The sequence below is a fragment of the Drosophila willistoni genome, assembly GCF_018902025.1.
Source record: "Drosophila willistoni isolate 14030-0811.24 chromosome 2L unlocalized genomic scaffold, UCI_dwil_1.1 Seg168, whole genome shotgun sequence".
In the NCBI taxonomy this organism is placed as follows: domain Eukaryota; kingdom Metazoa; phylum Arthropoda; class Insecta; order Diptera; family Drosophilidae; genus Drosophila; species Drosophila willistoni.
In genome coordinates, this window is record NW_025814047.1 from 8,682,751 (window position 1) to 8,696,342 (window position 13,592).

The 13,592-nt window shown below is 37.7% G+C and overlaps 3 protein-coding genes across 4 annotated transcripts; all 3 read left to right on the forward strand.

The window, feature by feature from the left end:
• Positions 1-2,141: 2,141 nt before the first annotated feature.
• On the forward strand, positions 2,142-2,947 carry LOC6652411. The gene is made up of 3 exons (XM_023181175.2): positions 2,142-2,231; positions 2,285-2,437; positions 2,506-2,947. Exons 1-3 carry the CDS (start codon positions 2,157-2,159, stop codon positions 2,842-2,844), a joined length of 567 nt encoding a protein of 188 aa, XP_023036943.2. The 5' UTR covers positions 2,142-2,156; the 3' UTR covers positions 2,845-2,947.
• A 3,597-nt stretch (positions 2,948-6,544) lies between these two features.
• Positions 6,545-7,258, forward strand: LOC6652410. The gene is made up of 3 exons (XM_002074733.4): positions 6,545-6,606; positions 6,661-6,813; positions 6,876-7,258. The coding sequence occupies exons 2-3, from the start codon at positions 6,664-6,666 to the stop codon at positions 7,212-7,214; spliced, it is 489 nt and encodes a 162-aa protein (XP_002074769.2). The 5' UTR covers positions 6,545-6,606; positions 6,661-6,663; the 3' UTR covers positions 7,215-7,258.
• A 983-nt stretch (positions 7,259-8,241) lies between these two features.
• LOC6652409 lies at positions 8,242-9,020 on the forward strand. Of its 2 annotated transcripts, XM_023181181.2 has the most exons (3): positions 8,242-8,370; positions 8,442-8,594; positions 8,667-9,020. In XM_023181181.2, the coding sequence occupies exons 1-3, from the start codon at positions 8,278-8,280 to the stop codon at positions 9,003-9,005; spliced, it is 585 nt and encodes a 194-aa protein (XP_023036949.2). In that variant the 5' UTR covers positions 8,242-8,277; the 3' UTR covers positions 9,006-9,020. The 2 variants fall into 2 exon arrangements, with proteins under 2 accessions (XP_023036949.2, XP_046865590.1); XM_047009634.1 differs by having other exon boundaries at positions 8,363-8,594.
• Positions 9,021-13,592: the final 4,572 nt, after the last annotated feature.

Genomic DNA, 13,592 nt, shown 5'->3' on the forward strand with positions numbered 1-13,592 from the left:
CCACCGCCAATTTGGTTGTTTTAATATAAATGGCCAAGTTGAAAAAGTTATCAAAAGCAGGCTTAAGTCTGTTTTAGTTAAATATTCTCTCTGTATCCAAAAGACCACACATAAGCCGATTTGTCATAGACATTAAAATGCCATACATACATATGTACATACATACGTAAATATTTTCATATGAATTTTTAAGGTACGATTGGAAGGGTAGAATTTGTTAAATGATTGATGGATCAGATGCGCTTGATTAAAAATTAGTTCTGCCTTTATTACTTCCCATTTGATGTTCGTTCATTTTTTATTCGCTGTTAATTAAGTGACACCAACATCGAAAAAAATGCGTGGGCTCTGCTTTTGAATACATATATTTGAAAGAGTTTATACGACGCTCGATCTATAGACGAATTGAATTAATTGAGTTGTTTCAACATTTGTTTCATAAATTGCTGCAACAATTTATATATGCATATGTATGTAGGTTTTACCAGTTTCATTGATGTCGATTTCTTATCTCTCAGCACGCTTTGTGGGTGGCGAAAAACGCGTGGCAAGTGGCAGTAAATGACCAAAGAGAGCGATAGAACAACAAAAAGACCGATTGAAACACACCATAATTTAAACAATTCAATAAATTACTAATAGCCGAATATGCTGGCCTGGCCCTTGTCGAACATTCCAATGAATTGAATGGTTAGTTGGGCAATTTCATAATGTGGATACACTTTCCAAGTCTCCAAATACACTTTGAATAAACTTCTTATTAAATGTATTATGACCATTTTGGTAAGGGTATATAAAGGAAAAAGAATGATGAGAGCAGGTAAGAACGATAAGGTAACCTGCACGGCGAGTTTCATGGAGATGGAGGAAAGGTACACAGAAGTAAAGACAGCGCCGGTCATCGTTCTGATGCCATGTTTTAAATTGGGTTTGCGGCAATCTTGTGCATTTTGATAGTGATACGATTGAGAGTCGTTTGGCTAGTGCTCCCTCTGCAACCGCAACTTGTTATGACCACCGTCCATTCTTGGGTACGAAGCACTGTCCGCACGTACTAAAACATTATGCAGCAGCAGCAGCAGCAAGAAACCAAGGAGAAGATTGGGCGGCAAAGTTAAAGATTTATGACAACATCACTTCGCTTCGTCGTCATCCGCATCTTTGTTGTACAAGATCGGAACGTCCCTTCCCATTCTGCCTACTCTTGGCCGCTAAATGAACGCCTCTGGGGAGTTGCAAGTGAGCTTTTATTAGCGTGTCGGTAGATCGGACTCCAGCCCAGTCGGTCCAGTAAGTGGTACAAGTGGTGCTGCTTGTGGTCGGGCTAATAATTCTCCCTTGCTCTTATTTCGTTTTGATTCGCTTCGAAGCGCGATAATTTGATTTTAATACCCTCGTTGAGGGTATTTCCAAATTGATCAGATCTCTGTTACGCAAACCATCCTTAAGGCAGAGACGACCTCTTCGCTGACGTTTTTCCGACAATGAAATATTCCGAAATATCGGAAAACAAAGAAGTATTTCTAAAGGAACTGCTCCATTACTAGTTCCCCGGAGAGGAACAAATGGTTAAAGGAGAGTCTCTAGGGTATTTACCATTCGGCGCATTAAAAATATCTCCTTAAAGGGAATTTTTTCTCTTAAACCTTTTGCGTTGGCGTTGGCTGGACTCACACGCCTGCCAGCAGCGTTTAATTAAATTAAGTGCAGAGCTAAAGTTATGGGGGAAAACTCAAGTGCCGATCTTGAAAGGAACACTATAGAATAAATTGAGAAGAAACAACCGCCAATTGGTATGACTGACGTAGGCACAAACACATCATTTTACAATTGCTTTTTTCAATGTGGATCACTGGGAAATGTCAAGTGGTTTTCTCTTCCTCCCTCCTTCTATTCAGCATTGATAGATAATTCACTGAAGTTATCAGCTGAATGTGGTTTCAGAATTGTTGCATGTAAAAATGTTGCCTTCTCATTACACTGAGCGTGCCATTATCTCATTAAACGTGAATCGCGATGGTATCTGAGCTCCCCTTGTTAGCACCGCATCGATAATGAATCAGAACATTGTAATTGGAATGACAAATGATTCGGGTTATATTTTGCGCTATATAAGATCACATAATTCACATTGTGGACCGTAAAGTGATTTAAAAATGCTTTCTAATTCGCGTTTTTTGTTAGTTGGACTTTGTGTAGTGATCCTCTTGCTTGGTAACTGCTCGGGAAAGGTATGTAAGGTATCCTTATCAAATTGCTTCAAACATTTGGATGTAATTTTTAGCGCAACTGGGAGTACGAGCTGGTTTCCCTCACCCCGTATTCCTCAGACGAGGCCCTACTGAATACGTCAGGACGAGTGGAGCGTATTAAAAGAGGCGAGTTTGGTTTGACAATCGGAATCGATCTTAACTATGTTATGGACGAAACAACTATGGTATCATTGAAGGACAATCTAAATAGGGTCTATCGTCCTATCTCGACTTATCCCTTCCCTCTTTTTAGATTGAAGCGACTGCTGAACGCAGTAACACAGGAGATGAAAGTGACTATAAACCAATACCCTGGACTATACCATTGCAGACACATCCAGAATTCATGAAGGAATATTACAATGATATAGTTACAACGAATCTGGGTCCGTGTTCCAATTTACCAGCATATGAGGACGATTATACACCGCCATTTCCCCAGGGTAACTACCTTATGGAGAAATGTATCCCCAATGGTGATGGATTTCCGGAAATTGCACCTGAAGGATTTTACAGAATTCAAATCAAATTCACAGGACCGGTGGACTGGGGATATATTTGTATTGTGAAGGTCACGACAAAAGTGTTGTGAAATGAATATTGAGTACTGAAAAAAATGAATATCAGATATATCAATCAGGAAGAATATTGTTAAATAGTTTGTAAATTGAATAAAGCAACCTCTAAAAATCAAAGCAATTTTAGGTTGCCCTGTAAAAACTGCATGTACAACTTAAGTAACTCAATAATTAACGATTCAAGCTACTAATTGCTGGCCCTAGCGGACAATGGGTCTCTTATTATTAAACGATTTAAGTCCATTTGAAAGTAATTTGAAAAACAAAGAGTTACTAATATTACTGTTACTGGTTCTAGTGTTGGACTAGTGGCATGGCATTAGAATTCTGGAGTGATTAACGAGGAGAGAACTGGCTAGAACCACTACATTTTTTATGGCACAAAATTACCTTAAGCCTTCTCATTTGAAAGATTATTATTAGATAATACAACTTTTAACAAATAGTTTGCTCAGTTTACTCAGCCGTCTTAAGAGCTATTGGGATGCAACTTGATATTTGACCTATTTATAACCCTGGTAAGATAAAGTATGAAAATTTGTAGGATGGAACCACTGTATCATATAGTTGCAGAAGAAAAATAGTTGAAGAAATCGGAGTATCCCTAAAAGTATCCCTTTACTAATATGATGATAGTTTTTTATATAAAACATCCGATCCTAAAATTTTAGTGAGATCGGATAAATAGAACACAAATTCAAGTTAATATAAATCGGTTCTGCTCAAACGCTGCCGGTAGCGCTGCAGCCTACTACGTCATTGCTCAAATTATCAGAGTATACGCATACACCACAGACGCAACACTACATAAACTGTATGTGTATGCGTGCCAATCGAGGAATACAACAATAAATGGAAATGATATTTGAAAAGTTTTGTCTGTGCATTGATGAATTGACTTACAGAAAAAGAGTTTGGAACATCTACAAAAATTATGGCCAAGGACTGCAAGGGTATATAAACATAGGCACATCCAAAGTTAGCTTCCTTGATATTTAAGAAATTAAACTTGTATCGCGACTTTGAATGACGGTTTTCGACGAATGCCACATTTCTTCGCAGATAAATTAATTGGGTTCATTAATTTAGTGCCACTAATTAAAGCATATTGTAACCAAATTTCGAATAAATTGTTTTGGACCATCTATAATAATATTCGTGGATAAGTGTTAATAAATTCTAGACTAATTAACGTTTATCCACTTTGCTGATCTCCGCATGGTACTTCCTTTCCGTTTGTTAATGTTATTAAATATTTTTAAAATTTGAATAATGCAATATAACAAGATCAACTGATTTATTATACATTTAAAATATTGAATAATGAAACATTTTTTGTACAAGATTCTAATTTTAATTGAACTCTTACGTGACTAATTAAAAGTCAAATTCAATTTATAAGGGAAAAACTGCAAAGTCCAATTGTATTCATACTTAATGAAGTAAGTAAGTCGTCTCGCCGACTTGGGTATACCATACACCAGGTGAAACAAATATTTAAAATTTCGAAAACCAAATGTATGTCTACTAAATTGTTTTAACATGCCTCATACCATTTGCTATCTCGCTCACTCTACAAACACACAAGCACTCTAGCGCCGCCACTAGCCAACGGCCAATTCTGCCCTTATGGATCGCGTAGCAAAATACGTTCATACGTATATTTTGTATGTTTCTAGTCCGATTTCAATCAAATTTGGTAGTTTGATAGAAATAGATAAGATTTATTAGTCTGGCAAATTTGATCGCGATGGTCAAAAAATTGCAAAAGCTAATCGGTTTTTTCTAAATTATGGAGGCGGAAGTGGGCGTGGCAACATATTAAAATATATGTGTTCTGCGCGCATACTAAGCCAATATACATACTAAATTTGGTGACTTTAGCTTTGTTAGTTTTCGAGAAAATCAGTTTTGTTTAATTTGCGGGGGCGGAAATGGGCGTGGCATAATTTTTAAATAGTCAATATCTGCGCGTCTATTAAGCTAACTTACATACCAAATTTAATGTCGGTAGCTGTCATAGTTTTTAAGAAAATCAGAGTTATGTAAATTCCGGGGGCGGAAGGGGGCGTGGCAAAAAGTTGGAACAATTATTTTCTGCGCGCTAACTAAACGAGTATATAAACCAAATTTGATGTTTCTATCTGCTATACTTTTTAAGAAAAACAGTTTTATGTAAATTCTGGGGGCGGAAGGGGGCGTGGCAAAAATTTGAAACAAACTCGATAAGCGTACATACTACACGAGACTGCATACCAAATTTGGTGGCTCTAGCTCTTATAGTCTCCGAGATCTAGGTGTTCATACGGACGGACGGACGGACGGACGGACGGACGGACGGACGGACATGGCTAGATCGACTCGGTTGTTGATCCTGATCAAGAATATATATACTTTGTGGGGTCGGAGATGCTTTCTTCTGCCTGTTACATACATTTTGGCGACTTTAATATACCATTTCAACCTATGGGTGTATGGTATAAAAATTGCTTTGAAATGTTGTCGAGCGTTTTCGGATTCCTAACCATAACATGGCTATTATTGGCGGCATTCCCAATTGCCACAAGCAAAGTAAGTAGAATATAAAACTCTAGAATATGGAGTGTGGATAATGAAAACCGACTTATACTGAGTTCCTCTCCTATATATAGCGTCAGTGGGACTATGAGCTCTTGTCGATTGATCCTTTTACCTCGGATGAGAGCAAATTAAAAATTGAATTTCAAGTTATTCGCATGGGACGTGGAGAGTTTGGCTTTTCAGGGAAAATTGCATTTAATTATGATACGGATGAAACTACCATGGTAAGGATGTAGCCTTTATGAACATTTCGGAACTTTCTAATTCGTTGCCACTTGAGACAGGTAGAGGGGAAAGGTTATCGAAGCACGACAGGCGGTGAAAACGATTACAAAGTTCTTCCTTTTGATGTACCCAAGAATCCGCTTGCTGAGTTCCTTGATAAACACTACAAGAGACTGATCATTAACAATCTGGCGGAGTGCTCAAATTTGCCACAATACCAAGGAGACTTCGTTCCTCCTTGGCCCAAGGACACATATATATTTGACAAATGCATCCCAAAAGCGGACGGATATCCGGATTTCGCTTTAGAGGGATATTACAAGATGGTTTTCGAAGTTACCGGACCCGTTAATTGGGGGTTTACGGCAATTGCAAGAATTAATAACAGAAGAACTTAAGATTGTAGAAGAATTTCAATAAAGTTAAATGGAAAATGCTGCTTTAATTCCTAGAACAATTTGTTTCGAATCGGTTCCGTCCTATTATTGTTGGTCTTAACATCTGAGACTTGTTTTGTTCTATATGAGAGAATTCCGTCACCATGACAAAGTTTTTCTGACCAATTTTAAGTTATCATATAATTTGACCAAGAAATATATTTATTTTTTATAAACTTTTGACTCTTTTCGAGTTTTATTTCCAAAAAATGTATGTCTAATCTCGAACTTTGTCTTCATTTGAAGTCCAATTTTTGTATTATCAACAATTTGTGTTCTATAGCGATTACATTACGTATTAGCATGTGATTACGGAACAACTTATTAGAGCCACATGTTAATACTGTATTAATAGCATGTGGGATAATTAACATAAGATTAAAAGTAATGCTTTTTTAGATTAGCTAGGCAATTAGATGAGGCTCTATAAAAGCTGAAAGCTTTTAAATTTTTGAGTCAATGGTTAACGAAATGGGCTCAAGTCCGCTACTACTGTGGTTTGTAATTCCATTTCTTTGTACCTGCACCGGAAAGGTAAGTTATGATCCTTGGGTTAACTAAACTAAATAAACCGATTAACCTATGTAGCGAATGTGGGACTATGAACCTATATCTATTGAGCCTTTCACTTCGGATGAAAGTCTGCTGAAAATTGATGCACGTATTGACCGAATCAAGCGAGGCGAGTTCGCCATTTCCTCAACAATCTTATGGGACTATGATGCAGATGAGTCGACCATGGTGGGTATTATCGTATCATGTGAAATCCTATGCAATATTCTGTTTTGATGCATCTCGAATAGGTGGAGGCCACTGCTTATCACAGCAGTTCAGGTGATGAGAAAGACTACAAGTTATTGCCATGGACGATACCCAAGCAACCCTTTTTTGAGTATCTGAACACATACTATAAGGATGTGGTTCTTAAGAATGTTGGCGATTGCTCAAATCTGCCGAGATTCGAGGGTAAATTTCAGCCACCCTGGCCCAGGAACACATATTTTTTGGACAAATGCGTTTCCCAAGGTGAAGGTCTGCCCCAAGTAGCACCATCCGGATTTTATAAGATTATCTTCGTAACAAGTGGTCAAGTGAAATGGGGCTTTAATATTATTGTAAAAGTTTTCCCAAAATCCTTTTGAATGTCCATTAAAGTTGCAAATAAATACAATATATATTTATCCAACTTCTGCAGTACTATATAAGATATGTAGGATCATGACATTAAAGCTAATGTGTTCATCACATTGGCTAGTTCGAGCTTTTCTTTTGGGACCAAATGGTCCGTAATCGGACTAAATAGTACATTTTAGAAAACCTTTTTTTTGATAGGAAAATTGGAAAAATTAGCAATAAGTTCTAGAGACATTTAGTACGTAAAAATCCAAAGTTCTAAGAACTTTGTACTCTAAATCATTAAAAAATATCAAAGAAGCTAACTTCGGCTGTGCCGAAGTTTAGATACTCCAATTTTTATGAAAATGTTTCCTCTAGAGCTATATGATATAGTGGTCCGATCGTGACAATTTTCATACGTTACCTGCTCCGGGCTGTAAGTAGCTCAAATATCAAGTTTCATCCCGATAGCTCTTAAGATGGCGACGTGAACTTGATTTGCACAGACAGACGGACGGATGGACAGACGGACATGGCTATATCGACTCAGCTTCTCATGCTAATCAAGAATATATATAGTTTATGGGGTCGGAAACATCTCCTTCTGTGAGTTACAAACATCTGACCAATTTTAGAATACCCTCTGCAAGGGTATAAAAATTTATTAAATTCTGCAAAAAACTTGCAAACAGTTTTCTACAATACTGATTCGTGGGATTAAGACATTATCTTTGTTTTAGTTACACTAATAAAACTATATAATTGCTAGTAATCTTTAGATAATAAATAAAATTGTAATATATATGTATTTAGGTATATGTGGTAATCGGTTAGTAATCTTTAAAAATAAATTTAATTTGAATATGGATATGTAGCTATATTTATTTGAATTATTAAAAATTTATCTTCCATATTACGACACGGGAAAAATGTGTCCAAAATGGGATTTAGAACGGATTAAATTCCTAAATCGAGTAATCCAATCAAGTTATAATGCAATTGTACAGATTCAGTTAATTAATTTTAATTTTATTGCATGTTGTTACACAAATATATCGTGTCGGGGTTTAACTATAAATACCTTTGTCAATGAATAAGTTAATCCCATTTAGTAAAATGGTTTCCCAATTGACAATATTGTTGCTGAGTCTAATGCTAAGATTGTATATTTGTGAAGCCGGGGTAAGTCGAACAAAAGAACCCTTCCGAATGAGTACGAGTAATTCCCCATTCATCTCATCTGTGTAATGAAGCGAAATTGGGATTCTCAGCCGATATCGATTAGCAGCAACAGTACAGATGAAAACCTCCTGAAAATGGATCTGCATCTTGAGCGCAAGGGTCGGGGTGAATTTGGATTTACAGGCACAGTTTATTGGAATTTCGATGTCGACGAGAAGACCATGGTGAGAGATCGACGATGAAGAGACTACAAACCGCAGTTAATGACAAAGATTGCGCTTTCTTCTTTGATGCAGGTAGAGATGCTCATTTATCGCAGCACAACAGGCAGCGAGAGCGATTACAAGTTGACTCCTTGGTCCATACCGAAGCAGAATTTTATAGAATATCTGGACACCTTTTACAAGGATATTATTCTCAAGAACTTTAAGGATTGCTCAGATTTGCCTGATTTCGGGGATAAATATGTACCTCCTTTTCCGCAAAAGAACTACACAATTAACGCTTGTAAGGTTCAGGGTGATGGCTTACCGGACGTTGTCCCCGAAGGCTTCTATAAAATGGTGGCACAAGTTGAGAATCCCATGATGGTATACATATCAGTTGTTTTAAAAATAACAACAAAATATTATTGAACTTTGTAGTTTGCTCTTAACAAATATATATATATTTCAAATACGATGCACTGTAATCGAAGGGCGTTTCCTTGTAGAGTTTTCTCACTCCCTCTAAAGGAGGTTAAACACGAATTGTGAAATAAATAGCCAGGTAGAAATCGGTTAAGTGGCAACAGCTGACGCACGTTCCGACCCTCCGCCGATACCCCGACACACCTCGTCTTTGTGCCGCCTCAACGAGTAGCTCGAGTGTGAAATTGGCAAGACATGTTTGAAATTGTTGTGGTAAAAAAAAGTGTTAACTGTCCAAATGCCATGGCTAGTGCAGGAACAGCAACGGAAAGAGTGAGGTGGCAAGTGAGTGGTGAAGAGGGTCCACTAAGGAGGTGCTCGCAAAAGAAAGAAAAAAGAAATGGGGGGAAAAAAGTGGCCAAAAAGAGTGTCGCCGTACAAATGCAATTCGAGTTGCATTTCAAGGGAAAAGTCTGCACACAGTTGTTGGCTAATTTATTGCAAATTGTTTAAGCAACAAACAGGAGAACCACTAGAGGGACGGTGCGATGGTGTGGCGAGCTGTCAACCGTTGACAGGGGCATACCGCTGTCTCCAGCTGCAATTTCAGCTCGAGCTGTGTAGCCACGTTTTTGCTCACATAAGGCTGAGCCCAAATAGCCACTTTACACCCGACAACATTTTCGGTTCACTCTAATGTGCCGATGCATTAACCAGGGCGGTTCGATGAATTCATAAATTATCTCAAAGTTTGTCCTAAGTAAGTTAGATGACTCTAGGATTAATCGTGAACTTTGTTGGTTTCTTTATTAACTGACTCACTTTTATAGAGGGTTTCGACTCAGTTAACATGTTTCCTTCTTATTTCAATTTTCGTTTTTCTTTGTAAGCCAAGTATTCATTAGACCGCCCTCGTTCATACATACATACTTATGCATGTATGTGAGCAGGTAATTTGCATTTGTATCTCCACACCATCGAGAGCTCTTTGACAATATCAAATTGTTATCTGACATAAAATAATTACAACATTTTAATGCAGACAAAATTGTTGCCGCCGTTTTTAGCTGCTGTCGCCTGCCTGGTTTTTGCCTCAGAGCCAAAGTTTACTCCGCCGTTGCCAATTTGAGTGCCAATAAAAGTGCGTGTGCGCGCGAAAACAGTGTGAAATAAAGACAAAGAGAGCATACGCCAAAGAAGGTGGCGGAGAGAAGAGGGACCGAGCCACATTATCGTTGTGTTGCCATGGATAGTTGTCGCTTTGCGCTAATTAAGCAAAAACGCAGCCAATTAGTTTAACTAACATGGAGCACAGTGGAAACTGTGGACACGACACACATTGACCAAATAAAGTTGTGTGTAAATAATAAAAACTAGTTAGATCTAGATAATTTTCAATTAAGCCCAAAAACTATCTTTTACGAATAAACTAGGATAAACTATCCATCAATTACTTCAATCAGGGACAAAGTACAAAACAATAAAGTATTTTAACTAATTTGCAATTTGCATTTTGTTTGTATATACACTTTTAATATGTCTGATCCAAGCAAATTCGTAAATTTCTTTGGGCTCTCTCAAATCTATAGTATCAGGGTTTACTTTTACTATTTTTTTTTAACCAACAATGATAATCGTGGTTAGGTTCATAGGAATTATAGAATTTTTGACTTTGGCGAAGTCAGCGAATATCCTCAAAATACATGAATTTTAAACTTAATTGGAGGAAGGAAGTAAGCTCTACCCTATATTAACGGGAATTTTTAATATTTTGCATATTTTATTGTACATTTTCATTTATACATAAAAAAAAAATTAAATATTCGTCCTCTAAATAATGGCGCACCTGTAAAATTATAATTTTCTTTGCAGCTTTTCCGGCAGTACACATGTTGGTTATTACAAACAATTATATTTGTCTGATTCAAGGTTAATACAACAACTTTCAGATGGAATTTTGATTGCACACATATTTATCAATTTATCATAAAGTTTGAAATTCAAATTAATACATAATTGAATACATATCTATGCATGTACATACATATATATGTATGTATACATTTTACAATTGTTTTTAATCAAATTTTCATTGGCTTGAACATTTTTGCATTTCCAATAACAATAATTATATCCATCTGCCTATTGTATACACATATGTGTGTACATACATAAATATATAAGTACATATGTATGTATGTAGCTGTAAATGCAAAACATAAACTTCTAGCCACAAATTCCTCTTGGGTTATTTGCATAAAACATCATTCAATAGGCATAATAGTATTGATTGTAGTCAACATTTTAATGAAACGAGGCAAAAAGGTTAAACATATCTGCATTTGAGATGCGGCTATAATAAATAAACAACCACAACAACAACAACTCTCTGCCCAAACTGTAGAGGGCGGGGGGCATTGGCCAGGGGGGTGAGGGCAAGGAGACTGATGCCTGGACTGGGGGTTAGGGCTAGGGCTAGGCTGGGTTTCAGTCGTCAGAATGCAAAGCTTGTTAAAATTCATGTAATGCATTAACAGAGAACAACAACCACAAATTACACACAGAGCGACAGAGATGCAGAAGACGGACAGAGTGTGTGTGTGTGAGAGATAGAGAGAAAGAGAAAGAGAGAGAGAGAGAAGGTTAACAGATACAACAACCAAAAGGCCGACGGGCTGAAATGAAAAGGCAATTAAAGCGCAGCAGGCCTAAGCACAAGCAAGGAGAATCGACTGCTGTGGTTGTAGTTGTTGCTGCTGTTGGTTGTTGTTGCTGTTGTTGTTGTTGTTGTTGTTACAGCAATCAATTGCATGCTTCAATGGACAAATATACGAGCATAGTCAATCTGAGAGTGAGACAGAGAGCAGGAGGAGATAGACAAGTCTGATATGAACGCCAAAGCAAATGCGTTTGCTCTCCACTCTTCTGCCAAGTCAGTGTATACATGTGTGTGTGTGTGTGTGTGTGTGTCTGTGAGTGTGTGTGTGTGTCTGTGAGTGTTTGTCCATGTGCTGCATGTGCGTCTTTGTCGACATCGTCGCAGTCATTGTCCATGACAGACAGCTGTGGACGGACTGCAGCAGCAGCAGCAGCAACAGCAGCAGAAAACGGAGCAGAGCTACGAATAGATGGACTCAACTAGATAAACCCATAGTTGCCATACCATAGACCGACCGACAGTGTAATACCGCATTTGGCATCAGACCCTGGGCCCAGCCTAGTAGTAGTGGAGTGAAGTGAATTGAAGTGGAGTGGAGTGGAGTCGTGGAAGTCATGCTCTTTGCGTCTGCATCTTCATTCCACACACACACACACACACACACACACACACACACACTTAAAACAGGCAGTGGCAGTCAAGTGGAACTGGCTAAAACTTGTTAACTTTTGCTACAAAAGGTTCGCCCCGAGAACCGAGTACAATACCAAGAGCCACGTCAAGTCAATCAAGCTATTGGCTTGGCGGCAATTAATCACACAAAACAAAAACAGAAAAAAATATATATAGATGTGTATGTATATAGTTAAAAAGACCAGAGGACTAGCTTAATCATGGCAATCAAGTCATCTTGGCTGCCCCATCAAACAACAACAACAACAACAACAAACAACATTAAAAACAAGTACAAGTACGAGAAATCGTTTAATTATCACTTGGCTGGCCCCGCGATTAACAAATTTTCTTCAACAATTATGGGAATAGGCACACCCACTTCTGTCTCCATGTCCAGAAGTCCTACAAAACACACTACTCTCTTGATCTGCTCCAGAGATATTTTTGGCTAGTTATGATACACAAGATACACACACTGTGGCTCACAGGTTGTTACAGGCAGAGTAACTAAATCTGAGTGATGGTCGAAATCTTCAACGAGTTACTGAAAAAACTTTAAAGTCATTTAAATCTTAATTGCTAATAGATGTTCTTCTTTTAATTAGTGGCTGTTCTACGGCTAAAAATCGTATCTTATCGAAAACGTTTTTCAGAACTTTCTCAAATCAGTCTTAAACGTTTGGAAAGAGAACAACCTTTCAGACTTGAATCGAGTCAATAAACTATCAAAAAAACTGAAAAATTATTCCTATTTCTCTGATTACGATTGACCAGGACTGCTTAACAGCTGATTTAAGGTTCGTGTTTGTAGTAAATAATGCCGCAAAGAGAAGGTCTTTTGGACAAGTGGCTTGTCATTGATGGATTCTTATGTAATTGCAATTAAAATGTTAATTTTAGTTTGGTTTGGAGCACTTTCTTCAAGTGTTTTTTGAGAGGATTCTACTCAGTTTCTAGTTAGACTCTACTCAGTAAGACCACTAACCATAGAACACATAGAACCCGAACGTTCGTACTCTCAATGAGAGCGTAAAGTGGGGAGAGGGCCAAGCAGCAACGAAAATAATTTAGTCTAGCACAGACTACTGAACGACGAAGGCAGGCCTATGTCGCTTGTGATTTCGTTCTGTCTATGTATGTGTACACTCGTCGGTACATGCTCAGGCTTCGTAGTGTGTGTGTGACATAAAGTTGTACAACATCGCATTTCAATAGCTCGCTCGACCAAAATTTTTAATTTTCGACAAAACAGCGACAAT

Coding starts and splice junctions, on each gene's coding strand:
- LOC6652411 (XM_023181175.2), top strand. CDS start 2,157: ATGCTTTCTAATTCGCGTTTTTTGTTAGTTGGACTTTGTGTAGTGATC. Junction 2,232..2,284: donor TTGGTAACTGCTCGGGAAAG/GTATGTAAGGTA, acceptor TGTAATTTTTAG/CGCAACTGGGAGTACGAGCT. Junction 2,438..2,505: donor TTATGGACGAAACAACTATG/GTATCATTGAAG, acceptor CCCTCTTTTTAG/ATTGAAGCGACTGCTGAACG.
- LOC6652410 (XM_002074733.4), top strand. CDS start 6,664: ATGTGGGACTATGAACCTATATCTATTGAGCCTTTCACTTCGGATGAA. Junction 6,814..6,875: donor ATGCAGATGAGTCGACCATG/GTGGGTATTATC, acceptor CATCTCGAATAG/GTGGAGGCCACTGCTTATCA.
- LOC6652409 (XM_023181181.2), top strand. CDS start 8,278: ATGAATAAGTTAATCCCATTTAGTAAAATGGTTTCCCAATTGACAATA. Junction 8,371..8,441: donor TGTATATTTGTGAAGCCGGG/GTAAGTCGAACA, acceptor TGTGTAATGAAG/CGAAATTGGGATTCTCAGCC. Junction 8,595..8,666: donor ATGTCGACGAGAAGACCATG/GTGAGAGATCGA, acceptor TCTTTGATGCAG/GTAGAGATGCTCATTTATCG.